The sequence below is a fragment of the Corvus cornix genome, chromosome 5, assembly GCF_000738735.6.
Source record: "Corvus cornix cornix isolate S_Up_H32 chromosome 5, ASM73873v5, whole genome shotgun sequence".
Classification (NCBI taxonomy): Eukaryota; Metazoa; Chordata; class Aves; order Passeriformes; family Corvidae; genus Corvus; species Corvus cornix.
The window spans coordinates 33,110,354-33,128,130 of record NC_046335.1 but is presented as its reverse complement, the minus strand read 5'-3'; the positions used below and the strand labels follow the sequence as shown (position 1 = coordinate 33,128,130).

The 17,777-nt window shown below is 36.8% G+C and overlaps 1 protein-coding gene across 23 annotated transcripts in view; it reads right to left on the bottom strand.

Moving 5' to 3' along the window:
• Window positions 1-17,777, bottom strand: part of GPHN (gephyrin) — a 283,847-nt gene that overhangs the window by 9,075 nt on the left and 256,995 nt on the right. For 12 of the 23 annotated variants that reach the window (XM_039552422.1, XM_039552426.1, XM_039552425.1 and 9 more), the window contains 2 exons: window positions 10,528-10,599; window positions 1,006-1,093 (listed from right to left, as the gene is read on the bottom strand). In XM_039552422.1, coding sequence (XP_039408356.1) covers window positions 1,006-1,093; window positions 10,528-10,599 — 160 coding nt within the window. The remainder of the gene's footprint in view (window positions 1-1,005; window positions 1,094-10,527; window positions 10,600-17,777) is intronic. The other 11 variants (XM_039552427.1, XM_039552431.1, XM_039552435.1 and 8 more) reach the window with 1 other exon arrangement.

Below are 17,777 nucleotides of genomic sequence, written 5' to 3'. Positions count from 1 at the left end.
ATCCAGCCACTTCTTAGAATGTTTCCATGTCTGCACTATGTTGCCACATTCCCAATTTAAAGATCAGCACTTGTCCTTGATTATTTTTCTAGGAATACTGAAGACAATGGGAGTAATTGAAAGTAATTTGCACTGGTTTAATTAATTATCCATTTTCATAACGTATCCGACAATATGATTTCTACTCAGAAAAGTAGACAAAACCAGCACTCATGTTTCCCATCTCCTAATGACTGTCTTTAGTATCTGTTAGTTATAAAAGATGTTTATTTTACCTGCCAAACTCACAGATTCAGCCTGGGATCAAAAAGTAATTTGAGTTTTCCTTCGCATAAGTCATGATTAATAAATGTCCTGCAGGTTCATCTATGCCCCACCAGCATCTGTGTATCCCTATTTTCTTTGATGGTTTTGGCACAGGGCTTATCAACAGGAACTCAATCAACAATTCTGTTAATGATTCAAAAGGCAAATATATCAGCTCACTGGGTCTCATATGCATTGCATCTGTAGGACTATCAGGCGCAAAATGTGATAAAATTATTTTTGTAGCAGAGCTTTGGCACATTCAGGAAACAGGTGTGCTGAGTAAAATAATGCTATTTATATACTCAGGTTGCTTTTTGAAGTACTTTCAAAGTACCTTAATTCTATCTAAATTTTACCTGCTCTAGAAATAAAAAGAAGTCTGTTGCCTTTACCTGCTATTAACCCAGCACCTTCCTCATCTACATAAATCATTCCTTAAATAAAAACACATTTGTAAACCACTCACATCAAGAATTAAAATCTTTTCTGTTATACTATGTCAACTATAGTACAAAAACAAGAAGAAAGGGAATGAGTTCTGAAGACTATTTTCTTAAGTAATTTACATGTAAGTGTCCCAGTAAAAGTAAGGTCCTTTTTTAATAAACATTAATACAAAGGCAGTAGCTTGGATGACAGACTCTGGTTTGAAATTCTTACATATATTGTAGGAAGTCATACTTAAATTTTGCATACCTTTTCCCCCATAGATACACCTCCTGATGTAATGATCACATCAGCACGGCTGATACCCTCATTCAGTGCATTCAGTAAATCATCTGGGCTACAGGAAAGAACATGCAAGCAGATTAGTGGCAGGGAATTATTATGAGTTGTAATATAAGTCTGTGTGCACACATACAGATGCATATACGCACGTGTTTTAAGAGAATAATACAAGGTCTTTTCCTTCTTAAGATTCCACTCTGTTCAATTCAAGTCAAGAACTGCAATCTCATTAAGTGAATTCCACACTGTTTGGCACCTTTCTGTCTAAGCTTTGCAACAGGAACAGTGGGATACTTTAGATTGGGACTGAAGAATGCTAATACAAGTGTCTAAGAGTATGCAATTGACACAGTAGGTAGTAATACAAATTGTGACTTAGATGAACTGACAGGGATATATAAAGGGACCTGATACATGAAAATTATGGACCACCAAGCAGGCTGCAGTACTACCTCTCTAGCTTATTTGATGTGTGCAAAAATGGGGGTGAGTCTCCACTTCAAACTTTGATCACTGAAGAGTGGGAGTAAATCCTTTGTTTCTCTTCTCTGTTAGAGGGCTCTGTAGCAAAGCCACCTGTACATATCCACTTCAGCTTGCAAAAACACAATCCATCCTGTTAAAAGGTCTATTCACCTTCATGAAAAACAGTGTAATGGGAGCTATGATATTCTTCCATACAAAGAGTATAACCATGAAGGATATTGGTGTCCTAACTATTTTCTTTCCATTTTAGGTCTAAACTGGAAACTTTGAAGTGAGCATTATATATTTAAGAGCAGTACCGACGCCAATACAGAGCTTCAAGACACGCAGTGGAGAAACTGTAATACAACTCACACAGGTCCAGAGGAATCAAAACCAATTTCCAATATATTAAATTCATACTTTGCATTTAACATTTGTGAACTGACCAGAAGTTGACCGGTTGCTACAACAATGTATTGTTTCTTCAACAGTATATTTTCACTCCAGTCATCCTGAAAGTTTTTCATGGGAGGCTGTTCCTACTTAGAATGCCATTGAAAGAATGGGTAATAATGCTAGTGACTGTATGAAGGCCTTCAGCTGGAATACAGCACCTCAGGTAAATGCCACACTACAATTACAAAATACCATTGTGGGTGATGAATGCAGGCTGAAAATGGCATGTGGGCTATCCTTTGGGAGCTTTGGCTGTATTTCATCCAAAAGTAGAACTACAGCAGTAATTTTGGAGTTTGAGCTGAAAACATGAAAATTAGGAATATTATGCAAGTTCTAGTTGATCTTTCAGAGACTAGCAGAAACTGTGTGTTTCCAAATGTCTCAGAAAAAAATTTCTTTCCTCTGAGCATCCTTTCTTTGCCCATGGTTCAGTGAAATACAAGCAGCAGTTAGCATGAGGTGGTGCTGTGTGCACTACAATTTATGTGACGCAAGAATGACTGCACTCCCTCCCTGAGTAAATATCTCAGCGCATGCAACCTTGCACACACCTCATCTCCTCACCAGAGAGCCCTCAGGTGTCCTCAACCCTGGTTATGCCCTTACAGGCAGAAAGACTCAAGACTCTTTCTCCACTAGGTCCAGTGACTGCAGCAGCATGTTCTTTGGCATCACAGTGTAGTCATCCTGCACAACTTTATTATCTGTGTTGGGTTACATCCCCTCTCTAGGGTCAGATTGCTTTGTAAGAGGTAGGCAACAATTACAGCAGAAAGAAGGGCAGATTGCTGTAGACTGCAGTTGGTAAGATAGAATTATACACTACCCCTTTTTTAAAGGAAACAGTGGTTGCAGTATTGTGGCATGCCATCATTACTTTTGTTTAGGGTACTGGGTATCTTGGATACTCTTAATGGCCTACAAAGAACGCCTAAACTGTTTTCTTTGGGAGAAAATATAAAACATATGGGCTCAAGCAAAACCACCTCTTTTGTTCTTTAGGAAACTGAGACATTTTATCAGCTGCCCCTTCTGAAATCTCAGGATCATTTTCTCCAAAACCCAGCACAAGTCTTCACTAGTCAGTGAAGGAAAGTAGAAAGAAGCAAGTCTGCTGTTGGCTACTTCTTCAGAACCAATTGTCTCGTATTGATCGTCTAAGTAGTATCTGTATGTAATAAGATACTGTTATAGAGTTTGTAATAGGAAAAGTCCCTCAAGATCTAAGTATTCCTTAATCCTTGCCAATGAGGCTGCTTGGAATGCAGCAAGGAATACATATTCATTACATAGGTCGATATTGCCATTCCCAAGGCTCGGCAGTCAGACATATGCCACTATCACCAACCTAAGACTGCTTTCAGTATAATTTTCTCATTAGATTGTGATGAAGCTGAGGACCTTATCTGGAGCTTGCTCGAGGCTGTTTCATTTTATCTTGTTTAATTATTTAAAAGTTATTCATAGGTAGCAACACCACCTGTCTGGGGACATGCTAATTCTTGATAATGAAGTGGCTTGCTTTTGGTTGTGGTTTGAGAATAATGGAAGGAATAGTAAAAAGCAAACAAGTATATATTTAACTGTTGTTAAAGTTAAATAGAATGGAAATGCTGCTACTTACATATGGAATATATTGTGTTTGTATATATATATTGAACTACTTATCAAAAGAAAAAAATCAATAACCCCTCCCCCCAAATAAGCCCAAACTTAAACCAGGTGAGGACTCAGTTCTGAGGGTAGCATACCACTGGACTAGTTCATCATTCAGGTATTTTTATTTTGTCATGTAAAAAGCTGAATATTACTGGACTTGGTGCATTTTTAGAATTTCCAGTAGAATGATCCGTGTAACATACTTTTCTTCACCATTTTAAAATTCTTTTCTTTACCATCTGTATAGTTCAAGGCATTTAAAAATTCTACCACTAAAACTTTATCCAGCCAATAGCACTGCACATCATCTTTAATATAGTTAAAAGTGCATTTAATTATTCCAAAATGAAAGACGTGATAGAAATTTTGTTGCAATAAACCAAATGATTATGTTAGTTTGGTTTTTATTCTGAAAAAAGGAGACAGAATTATCTCCCTTGCTTTTGCAGAAAGTGTCTCTCTTTTTGACATTTTTAGCAGACTTCTTTTTGTCACCCAGGTCTGCTTAACTTTATGTTGTACTTAGGGCTGGTAGTTCCATGCCTCTGCAATTAGCACCAAACACTCCTTACAAGAGTCACCTGTTGCAATCTTCAATCAACACTGTAATGGACATTTCCCATGCCTTTAGTGGATTTAATGCAGAGAGTTATTACTCAAATTGCATATTAACACTGATTTGATAGATAACAAGACTTGTTTCATTTGTTGTGTAACAGTGAGCAGCAGCTCCTTTAAATTGACATAGAAATGGAATAAATAATGGAAACTATTAAGTTCTGAAAGAATAGACAAGATAACTTTGGTATCTGAACATAATACAACAAGATTGTTTTACAAGGCAGGTGACAAATCGCCATGAGGCTGGGAAATAACACTCACTTTTGGAGCAGCTACAAATCAGAAACTATATTCTGAAGCCCTAGCCACTGCTAGGGGCAGGATACTGGATTAGCTAGACTAACGGTCTAATTTACTACAATAAATCCTTTAAAATATCTGGATTTTTTTCTGTCATGGACAGAACTGTAACAGGTGCTCAAATATAGTGATGAATACCTTAATCAATGTAAAGTAGATTTTGATGGGAAGTCTCATTTCCAGATGGCAAAATTACTCTGTTTCATTCAGTGACTTTCAAAGTCAGAGTGACATTGTGCACAAAAAAGGAGTGAGCTTTTCTAACATGCTGCAACTTATTAAAAAAGTTATACTCAGATATGTTTCAGATCACATCTGATCATCTTTTGTAAATACCTTGAAGAAAATTTGTTCTATAAGGACTGCATACGCTTTATGAAACTATTCATATAGATAAATAAGGAACAAATCCAAACTTTCTCTCAACACCTGGAGCAGATTTTGTCTGCAGAAATATTATGTATTGTACATACATTTTTGAAGCTGCAGACACAGTGATTTGCATAAAGGGTGCGTGTATTTTTAAGTATCTCTTTATATTCTCTGCTAATTTTTTCAGTCTGATAAACAGAGTAGCTACTTTACAACCCAAATTTCCTGACCCGACCCTCTTCGTTCAGGTTTATGGAATAGAATGAGCAGTGCAATCTGGAAATTAGTTGGAGGGTAACTATTGTATAATGGCAGCAGCATGCATCCAGTAAGCAGATGCATGACATTGCAGCTGACACTTGATTTCATTGATTTGAAGAGAGGACTTGCAGGATGGCAGTACAGAAGGAACACCTTCTGGATTCATGAAAAATTCTGATTATCAAAGTTAGTTTGTGGAGAACTTACACAACACTAGAGCTGTCAAGTGAGCTGTCTTTGAACTGAAAAGATATACAAGAAAGCTTAAGAGCTTGAGCAAGAAAATGATGCAAGCCTCATTAAAATAGACATCAGACATGTAAATTTTCTCCTTTCCACTCTCAGAAGAAATAGCTGCATTATAGTCAAGACCAAAGAATCTTCTGTGTTTTAAGTGCCATTTTGAGCTACCCTAAATTACAGTGTAATTTTCTCTTTCACATAGAAATCAGTGTATGTTAATTCACTTTTGTTGATCCTATTGTTGTGCTTCACTGTCATTAATTATAAATCTGTCAGCCTTTTCTGCGATACAACCCTTAACAACAGCAGTTTGATACATGCAGTTAAACTGCTCAGTTTTATAATTTAATTTAGAAAACAAGTAAGAGCAAATGTTCAAAAAATCACCTACTACTCTGCAGTAAAATGAGTGATCCCAGTTAAAATCAAAGTGGAACTTTTAGTTAGGATTGACTTATCAAGCCACTGTCAGTACAAAATCTGTAGTTCATTACTGTTTCCAAGGATCATTTCCACCACATTCTTTGCCACAGGAGTTTCATTCATTCAACATAACCTCATTACCTGACAGTCACTTCCAGTCCTTGCTGTCCATTGCCATATACAGCTGTTACTATTGGGTGACTAACAGAGAGACCTGTGATTGCTCTATTTCTCTATGCAGTAGCCTGGGCTTTTATAAACCCAGGTCTTCTGGTAACCTGTACTTGCAAAATGTGTGCATGCACCATGACAGTCAGCACCTTAAACCTGTGCGCTCTACAGATATACTGAACACAGATACAGAAAGATACACATGCACTATGATGCACCAGATGCATGCACAAGTGTCTATTGTGAGTTCAAAAGCAGAGCTGGCCAACCTTTCTTGCTTGTTTTACTTTATTTGAAAGTATCTCAAGTATTTCAGTTATATGCTGAAAGACATGATTCTTTACAAATTCTGAGAAGCTACAGATTCCTGGACACACAGTAAAACAGAAGTGCTAGCAGTGATCCTACACAATCACACTAAAGATCAAAGTAGACCAGCTGCTCTCTAAACTACAGCAGTTGACTGTAAACTTCAGAAGTCTGTGTGCTGTCTGGAAGTGCCCTGAGTTTAGCACATTCTGGATATGTTCCCACAAACTGGCAACAGTGGTTTGTACTATTGTTGCATCTTGTGAGGTCTCTTTTCTGCAAAACAGATGTTTCAGAAGAAGAACAGGTTTAACTGAGGTACAAACACCTTCTAGAAAGTCCCCTTGCATGCAAAGATCCCAGTCAAGCTTCTAGTTCTACATCAGAAAAAACCCCCTCCAAAATAACAAAGAATTTACCAAATTAAAATTTTCATCCAATAACCAACAGACTACTTGTACTCAGAGATCTCATCAAGCTCAATGACATTTCTTCTTGAGGAAAGATGGGATATGGATTTGATCCTTTATGATTAACTCATTTTTTAACTGCTCATTCAGCTGAGGTGACAGATTTCAAAATGAATAGATGAATGCAGTGAGGCATAAAGAAAAAGTCTGTCACCCACTTCTCACCTCATGGCCAAGAGGAGTATTTTGCATATCAGTAATTTGCAGGATGCAGAACGGTGAATAGATGCCATTATTTTTAGCCAACTAAAATCCACCTTCTGTAGAATGTAATATTGAATGTAAATCGATGAATACATTTCAATGAATGTAATTCAATGAATGAATACTTGAAGGTAATAGGAATTCTGTGTTTTGTCTAATATGGTTTTTGAAAGCAGAAGAAAATCCAATTTTGATGGTGTATGTAGTAACATATGGACACACTTCTGAAACTGTATTTGTTTCAAAATTCTCAAGTGTAGTTCATCATGTTCTCATAATGTATCTTCCTTCTACCTTCTGTGGAATTTCCCTGGATCACTGTGAACAGATGCAATATGCTTTCCCTAGGAAAACAGGCCAGCTTGTGAGGAAAGCTGGAATAATTACAGCAGCTTTTGGCTTGTTCAATATGACTATGTAAGATTTGTCTATTTGACAGCAATATAAAAGAATCTGTCTTTGGTACTTTTTGCTGTCCCTTTAATTGCTGCTGCTGCAAAAAAGAATGTTATTTTGCAGAGTATTCTTTTTCATGTTACATTTATGAACTCATAAAGATTTTGATTAGAGGACTTCAATTAGAGGTCTTCAACTTTGTTGCTGAAGTAACCATGAGATCTGTCTAATGCCTTCAGTATTTTTTTCTGTATCTGGATGATAATATGTTTTTCTCCACTGTTTCCTTGACCTGCTTCAGAAGACTCCCACTCATATATATGTCAGAATGACGAAAGATCAGAGAGGTCAGAAATACAGATAGCCATGGGAGTGCTACAGGAAAAAGTATCACGCATAGAAGCCAGGTACTTATGTACTATGGGCACATTCCTGCATGAAGGGTCCTCGATCCCATCCTTGTCTGCTGCTTGAGCACATTCATCTGCAAGCATTTCAGTGTGAATTGTAATTTTTTCCATAAATGCTGAAAGAACAGGACCAAAGCTTTGGTAACAGCTGTCTTCAGGTGCCGTGCCATTCTACTAACTTGTAAGCACTTAATTCACTCTAAATCCAGTATAGTGTGTGTCCTTTGACTGTAAGAAGCAGCCTGAGAACTGCTGGTTTCCACTAATTAAAAAACTATCCCTGGCTATTTTGCTGGCTGAAGATAATGAACCTTATCAGTACACTCACCAGAAATCCATTAGTTTTTCTAAGAAATTGGATGGGATTACACCAGTAAAGATTTTTATTTTATCTTCCTTCTTACAAAGGAAGTGAGTCAATATGGATTCACAGAAAAATTTTCACTTTTGGAGTTGAAAATATTCAACAGTTGTAGCTGGGTTGAAATAATATGACTGCAGATTACACCACACAATACAATAATCAATGCCAAAGACATTGCTCATCAGTAAAGATGTCAGTGCACTGGTGAGTCTGAAGGGCCCTGTGGTTCTGAATTATTTCAATCAGAGCTCTCATGAAATATGAGAATTGGCTTATACTTACACAACTGAAAATAAAATATATGATGGATGTACTTAGTGCCAGTTGTTAACAGATAGCAAATAATATCACCAAATCTGAAAAATGGTGAAATGGCATTGTTATCACAGAATTTCTTCCCTTTTTACTTTAGCTTCAATTGTAAGAGCAAATTTTAAATAAATTTAAAAGGAATTTAAAGTAAATTCATCCCCCCTGTAAACTGGTGTAACTGCTATTGATCTACAGTATAGATGTCTCTATGACAGGTAGAAATGCAGTCCCTAGAAGCAATGCCTCAAAATGAAGGCTTTCTCTAAGAAGCTCCACCTTTTACAGAATCACAACTTAATCACTTGGAAAAATGTCTGTCTCCAGAACAAAAATGACTTGGAAGCCACAGATTAGAGACAATATGGAAAGACCTTTTAAAATTCTCTGTCATCAGCTGTGTCCTAAAACAAATAGTTATTTTTTAGAAAATATCTAATGAAATATGACATCGATTTTTGTTCACTAAAAAAATTACAAATTCCCCAACAAGAGTAAACTACAGTATTAGAAATGAGCAAAGAGAAGGAACTGAGAAACTTATCCTGTTTGAGACCAGCAACTCAATTTTTTGACAGCTGCTAGTCAGTGGAAGGAACTAGAACTTCATTTGTCTCTACAATACTGGACCATATTCCTTGAAACACAAAGATGTATTTAACATTAAAAAATGCGCATTGCCTTTTCTCCTGCTCTGGAAGCAGAAGCATTTTCATATTGCTCATGCTTTGGGTAGCAAGACTTACTCTACAAACTGGTTTTTGTGGGTGCTTTCCCTCACACTGCTTAGAAGAGCCCAAAGGCAAATTTAATGTTTAAGTAGCAGTGAGGTGTGAACTGACTTGTACGAGGAATTCCAAGTCCATCACCTGCTGGTAGATTCCATCTTTTAAGTAATTTCAGATAAAGCAGACAGTCTGTATCATGTTCTTCACATTAATTTAAAACATTTTAAATACTGCAGGTTCTCATAAATTTTTTTGTGATGTGTAGTATAGCAAAGGGTTCTAATGGGTTGGTCTCTTTAGTCCATTACATGAAGAAAAACTAGATTTATAACAACCTGGCTTCAGGATGAAAAACTAATTGCTAAACAAGAACACGTTTTCTGAAAGCTATGGATATGGCAGATTGACTCAGTAATGAGAACAGAAATTTGTTTTTCCAGTATGCAAAGCAAACATTAAGCTGTAACCCAATCCTCCAACCTCTTATAAAAATGGGCCCATTTACCCCAGTGAGGATCCTCCCATCTGGAGTTTTCAGGTACTAACCTTCGATAGGATTTTCGTTCCTTTTCTATGTATTTTTATTTCCCACATGAATTAAACTATAGAAACTAAATTTTTCTGTTTTTTAATGGAGGAAATGACAGGTGGTTTACTCTCCCTCTGTTATCACTCCTGCTCCTTGGGCCTGTCTGTGTTAGAGGGCAAGTTCTGAAAATTAATCTATATTATTAAGCCATCTCCCTAAGTAAGACGTAGCATATAATTGCATATGTATTTTGGGAAAAAAGTGTAGTGCATAGTTTAGAGATTTCCTGAATGCTCCAGCTAGCCTGCTTTAGAGATGATCAGCACAGTGGTGGAAAACCAAGTATGTAGAATCATAGACTCGTAGAACATCCTGAGTTGGAAGGGACCCACAAGGATCATTGAAGTCCAACTCCTATTATGACCGAAGAATCATAACGGTGACTTCCCCGGACTCCACTGCTACCTTCAAACAGGTTTTTTCCTAATTTGCTCAGTTTTTAAATGGTAAAAGCCTTGATGGATAAAGATGTTTGCTGCTACTGATAAGTAGTGTAAACATTCTAATTTTATCAATGTTGTGGAGCCATGTAAGTCTACAGTGCACTGGTGCATAAGAACTTAACTGAAAAGGCAGTGCTACTTAATGGACAGAATCAAACACCATCTGCTTCTGTACGGCAAATGTTGGTTGGATCTGTGCTCCAAGCTCTGCCCTGACAGACACCTGGCTGAGCCTGCCTGTGAGCATGCACGTGCCTCAACGTCCCAAGTGGTTTAAAAACAGTGCTCACCAATCTGGTAGGCCTGTCTCCGCAGTGTTCTGGAAGCTCTGTGTCCCTTCTTCTTTAAAAACATCTGGCTTCCTGAGGGTAAAGGAAGCAGAAGGGGTATAATAAAGAGCCAGGGAAGGAGAGAGTCTCCTGGGGTCAAAGGGAAGCTCTGTGCCCAGCTGTGTCCCCCTTGGAGGCTCTGGATATTCAAAATCACCATGGGAAATGCTTCCTCTTTGCAAGGCCAGCCAATGGGAGAGAAAGGGCGTGCACGGGAATATCTTTCTATTACAGTTTGGATGGGCTTCTCACAAGGAATGATGAGCAAAGTTATGGAAGGATTTAGGTTCAACTGGGCATGCCAACAAAGCAGAGTTAATCTTTCTTTGCAGTGTCTACGGAGAAACTTCTTTACTCTTGACTTCCAAACAAAGCAAAATGAAGTGTTAAACAACTTGACATTTTGGAAGGAGGACCACAAAAAATTGGGAAAATACTTGGAGATGGGCCCCATGGAAACATTTTTACTCACACTTTTAGCTTCTTATTCAGGAAATAGGTCTCAAGGCATAATAACTGTCACCCTCTTAACTACAAGGGGGAAAGAGCTGTAATTATCCTAATTTTATAACTCCATAGTCAGTAAAGATGCCACTTCATTCATGAGAAGCTTCATACCCTACTGCAAGAGGCAGGATTAGAAAAAATGTCCAAAACTGAGAAAGTTACAAATCAGGACCTTATTTAAAACAATTAATGAATTCCCAATTTATGAAAGCAGTATTACCTTTCACATATACTTCTTCCAAGTCAGTTTTTCTGTGAAAAAACTATTTTTAGATAGTGTCCTTTGTAACAGAAATATGAAATAAATAGAAATTATGTTTTTACACTCTTAAATGTAGGACAATTAAACATAAAATGTAAAAAATCTTCATTGGACATGAAGATTTATAAATATACCTTTTAAAAAAACCTGAAATCAGATATTCATGATTGAAATGGACCATGTCATCAGTCATCGTTATGTGACTCTTGAGCCATTTCTTCTTATCAGCTGGCTGGACAGTTAACAACAACAAGTCAATCTCCCTCCCCAGTCCAGGGCCAGCTGATCCTGCACAAGGCAGCTTCAGTCTGGCATTTCAAAGATCACTTTTGTGCACATGCATGTCCTGTCTGACTGGGGAATGTGAGGAGAAGACTGGACCAATGTCCCTGCACTACTGTTACATGTGCCCACAGTCACTGCTAACATGAAATCTAAAATCCTCTTTTATCACCTTGTAAATCCATGCCAAGTTTCTCCTCATACTTCATAAACAGGGTCTGTCATATTGAATGCATACTAATACCGATAGGAAGTGATGGAAAAATATTCAAATTATTCAGGTTAAAAGATTAGATGTCCATTTCTTTCTGACAGGCTTCCCAAGAAAGCCATTTTCTAAAATAGCTTAAATCCCTCATTTGCTCTTCTATTCATTGCCAGAGTACAACGTCAATCTTTATTTCTCAAAATAGGGTCCCCTGTGTCATGAAGTGACAAACAAAAGACTTTCAGATTTCATGAATGATCCCAGCTTCTGGTTTGACCATCAACATTACAGACAGCAGTCTCAAAAATCTAAAATCTTTTCCAGCACGATGCTAAGCTCTGTTGTGTAATTTCTGCTGGCACTGGTCTTCTGATTTTGTACTCAGAATAACAAGATAATTAATTTAATTCTCTGAAATAATACTTAAGAGATTATTTGTGACCAGGAGAAATAATACTCATTTTTAAAAATTATTTTAGTATTTAGAATAGTCTGAGAACCTCCCTGAACTTGCTTCTGTTTGAATTGTAAATAAATATCCAATCTCGCTTTGAAATGAATATCAAAGCATTTGATATAGTTTCCTAATAACTAATTACTATCACTGTTAAAATTATGCTTTACTTAGTGTCTGAATTAGTCTAGCTTGAATATATAGGCATTGGTACTGAAATAGAAACTTTATTCAGTTTCTTCTCCATGTGGCTCAGTATTACTGGAAGGCAATCAAGTGATCTTGTAAGAATATCTGTTGAACTAAACAGACTGAGTTCTGCTATTACTTGAGTACGCAGTCCATCTTTCAACTACTTGAGAAATTGAATGGTTCTTGCCTTGGGAATACAAAGGTAAGGTCAAAAATAACCTTCTAATTCTATAGGAGATTAGCTCTTTACAAGTATGCTAGAACTTCTATTTAGATGATTCTCAAATCTTTTCCTAAATCCTTATTTCTTAGGATATAATCCTCCATCCTGTAAATTTTAGTTATATTCTTTAATCCTCTATATATCAATTCATACTTGGCTGTATTAACAATATACTTAGGCCAGTTTTGTAAGTGATTCCTATTGGTGACACAATGACCCATCTTCAGTGTTCACCACTTCTTTGACTGTTCTGTATCTACTGCCTTTATTAGTTTTCATTATTTTCTTTTTGGGCATTAGTACAATTTCAAACCTCAAAAATTTCTGAGTGACTTGGGAACTCTAATTATTCCTATATATGCTCTAGGCATTAAAAAGGTTGGAAGTCATTTAAATGAATGATACTTTGGCCTCTAGAAGCTGAAGTTCTCTTGAAAACAGAACTTACATCTTCAAGTACTTTAAAAATTGTTAACCTGTGCCTCAAAAATAGACCATAAAACCCAGTCATTTTTATTTCCCTCCAACAGATAGATTCCCTCTGTTTCCAAAGACAGGATTTTCAAAGTATTCTGTCCTCTTTATTATCTGCTCTTTACTGTCATGTGCTACTACTGAGCAGTGATTCTAAAAACGCTAATTCAGGAAGGAGTCCATGCTTGTGTTGAACACAGTTAGGAAAATGACACACTGCTGTGCATTAGCTTTGCACCTGTCACCTCTACAGCATGAAATTTTATTACCTGTCACACTATGTAGCTTCTTACTGGTACAGAAGATTCCCTGGGACTTGCACTGTCCGATTTCACAAGTTCTTTTTTCACCTCTGTTTTGGCTCAGATGTTCCTTTGTGTTTTCGGAATATGTGCATTAGATGAGATGACTTTTCAATATGACAACTTACTTGAAGATTTCCCTAATGATTATCAAGAGTTATTGTGACAGATATTAAACATTTCTGCTTGAAAAGGAGAATATTCTTGACAGGGCACAATGAAGGAGAGGACCTCCACATCTGAATCACCTTCAAACCATTACACTGTGTCCCTGGATTCATTAGGCTATGATCAAAGTTCGTAACATCATTGTTCTTTGAGCAGATTTAGAAGTGAAGTTACTTTAGAAAAACTTAATATTGTGACATTTAATGTAAGGCCTTTTCTCTAACAAGCATTCTTTTGCAGTCATTTGTTAAATGATACTACTACTACTACTGCTACTAATTTTGTTCACAGTATATTTGATTTTACCCAAGCTGGGCATTAAACTGGAGCAGGGAGAGACTAGGATTCTGTGCCTGGATTCTGCCCAGAACTCATATTCTACCTCATATAATGATATATATCAGGCTGATATTGCATGAGAAATTTTGGAGTAGGAGCAGTTTCTCCACTCTCCTCCCTCCACTCCAGATGTTCCATCTATATTGTAATACTGGTAATTACAGGCAAGCCACACAAGTACAAAAGATTTCAACCTTTTTTTTTGGGATGGCAAACCTAAAATTGAAGCAGACTAAATCCTTCAGTAAGGTCTCAGTATCCATTCTAAGTATGAAGAGACTCTATCAAAGCTTTTATTTTAGGGATATCACAGATTAATGCTGTTACAGCAGCAAGGGTGATTTTTAATAGGTTTACCTGTCATTTAGGAGCTCTATGTCCAACAGTACGCCAAAAAGGGGAGGTATACAAGTAAGAGACTAAACACTTCTAATGTAGAAAGCTCTCATAAATTGCTGATTTAATAACTATTCAGATAAATCTTTCAAGAAAGTGAGGAAAAAAAAGTGAATTTCCTAAATTTTTCTCCTCAAGAGAGAGTTTCTTTCTCTCTCCACTGTGAAGTCACAGGCTCATAAATGAAAATGCTGTTGGAAGCATTAAATATTATACATGTCTGAAAAAAATGATAAGAGAATTAGAAAATATGGAAAAGAATGTAGAGAAGGGGAAAATGCACTCATGTAAACAAAGGTAAAAGGAGAGGAAATTGAATTCATTACATACGTGACAAAAATTCCTTAGTAAGCTTAATAAGAAAGTCCCTCACAGAAGAAAAGCTGTCAAAATGGAAGATGACTTTGTAAAACAGAGGCCCACACTACAGCAGATTTTGCTAGGGCTAAAGTTTACACTTTAAACAATGGAATACAAAGAACAACACAAATGAAATAATCAGACACAAAAATATCCTGATAATTAGACTTCTACAGATCAGATCAGAAATGCAACTTATTTTTATCATTGGTTTCCAAAACACCAAATTCTTCATAGACTATAAGCAAAGCAAATGAAATTAGAAGCCCTTTTAATCTGGTCTTGTTATTAGGAGGCAACATTCAAAAGTACATTGGAATACCAGCTTTAACTGGGCAGTTGTATTTTTTATTTTTTAGCATCTGAGTCTGAGATTCAGACAAAAAATGTAAGACACAACAGCAACAACAATATCAGAAGGGTTCTTGTTTCCTTAGTTTTGCATTTGTTTCTTGTATTTGGAGTAGCGCTGGAGATGGATATATCTTCCATTTCTACTCAGAGATGTGTGCTTTACAAACAGCTTGGCTTTTATGTGCTAAGAACACAAATAGAGAAAATCTTGGCTTCTAGCCAGACATAACTTCAGCTGTATCACATTCCCAGGTCTGTTTTTTTCTCCTATTGCTTTCTTCTAGGATTTCAACTGTAAACTTTATCTATGGGTTTTGGAATTGCTGTTTTTTATTTTGAATATTGAGTGATATGTACAATTTATGAGAACAGAAACAATGGTGACAATCTCAGAAATAATTAAAATGCTCCCAAAAGAAATAAAATATTGGTTTCAAATGAAAATACAGCTGTAGGCAAAGTCAGACTTGAGTGGTCAGTTCAAAATGTAACTTCATGTATGATTAATATGCAAAGGTATTTTTAAAATGCTTCTAACTACTCTTCAGAAATCAGACATTCAGTGTGCTTCCCCATCCTTTCACATTCTCTGTTGGAATGTCTTTACATGTATCATGCTCCAGGGCTTTGAAGCAGCTGGACAAGCTGGATTTTTACCTAAACACCTCTGAGCGATTTGTATGCTGAAGTGATATAGAATAATAACCTCTAAGTTTGTCTTTGCAAATACTACTCTAAAAAAATTTTCATACTTGAATATTAGATCTGCAAATAGGATTGAAGAGAAAGATTTCCACGGTTGTTAAAAGCCTTGACCCAATACAGCAATTTTAATACTCAACTGTGCTCCCTATTAGCTGCTGTCTCAAACTCCATTAGTGCTTATGGTGTACAGGAAATGATACTCCCAGTAAAATGAAGTAAAATTTACCCCATGAAAATTGTATTAAAAAAAGGAAATAGGAAAAAACCACCCCAAATCTAAAGTACGGGAAGGAAGAAATATGTTACCATGACACAATAAAAAAAAAGTACAAGTTTTTAATTTTTCCTTCTGAAAAGTATGTTTGCCAGTATTTTTACTACACCAATAGATATTGCAGGCATATAAAATCTTTCTGTTTTTCAATGTCTGGATACATATTATACATACAAAATGCACATATACATGAGCACACACAAACACAATCTATGGTTTAACTTCAGTAAACCATAAAACACACTGAAGGCTTGTTCCTCTCTTCTATAAACATGCTAACTAAAGTGTCAAAATCATACCCTTTGTAACATCTTTCTGGTAAGTCTCCTTGTTCAAGTGCCATGGTACTCCATGAAATCAGTCATGTACTGAAATATTCATATGGGCTACACTGTTAGTAGCTTTATTATGTAATGAAATCACACCATACTTCTTATCAAACTGATTTACACAATCAGATTTTCCCTTTGAGTGAAAGAGAACTGCAGATGCATTTTGCTGCAAAGATACAGATTGGGCATGTGAGTGTGGAAGAACAGCAGAAGACTTGCTAAGACTGAATCCTGGTATCTGGTGCAGAAGATTTTTAGCTAAGTCAACAGTACTGAATTATTCTTTCAAAACTTACTGCAAAGTACACTCTGCAATTGGAGGCTCATTATTTCTTTTCTATGAGGCTAAAATAACTACCTCTGCACAAGCTGCTTTGGTAGCATGAAACAAGAAAAAAAAGCAGGAAACCTAACATTTAAAAAGCACTCTTACTACCTTTGCCGAGGTAATACTATCTCAAGACTCTGAGATTATTTTAATAGTGAAGATTCAAAAGAATCAACCTCTCTCATAACTGAAAGCAAAGCTGCAGGCACTTCCTTAGACTGATACATTTGTTTGCTACCTGGTGTTCAGCTAGCATCTGACAAGTAAAAAAGGGCCACAAAATATATTTGTAAAAGATATAGGAAAGTAAAAAGTTCTCTTGGGCCTCACATCTCCCCACAAGAAAGACATTCCAAAGAAGAGCAGTGAAGCTGTTGAAGGGTCTGGGGCACATATCTGATGACAAGTGCTTGAGGGAGCTGGAATTGTTCAGCCTGGAGAAAAGGAGGCTCAGGGGAGACCTTATCACTCTCTACAACCACCTGAAAGGAGGGTGTAGCCAGGTGTGGGTCAGCCTCTTCTCCCAAGTAACTTGTGACAAGATGAGAGGAAATGCCTCAAGTTGCAGCGTGGGAGGTTTAGATTGGGTATTAGGAAAAATTTCGTCACTGAAAGGGTCATCCAGCATTGGAACAGGCTGCCCAGGGAAGTGATGGAGTTTCCATCCCTGAAGGTATTTAAAAGACATGTAGACATGGCACCTAGGGACATGGTTTAGTTGTGGACTTGGAAATGCTGGTTGGACTTGATGATCCTAAAGGTCTTTTCCAACCTAAATCAATCTATGATTCTAAAGTTGTTTGCCATTTATTATTGAGAGCTTTCAAGATTATTTATCTTCCCAGACTCTCCATGCCTAGGAGGTCACAGAAACAATTCCTGAAGGCAATGGAGTACCTAGCTATAGCTCTGCAAAATGACCTTAAGTTAAACTCTCCTAAGCGTTGACTTTACAGCAAAGTTGAGACTATACCTATTTCATTCGGACAAGACCATAAAGAACAAACAAGCTTTACACTCTTGTTTTTTCAGAGGGGAATACCAGGGAAAG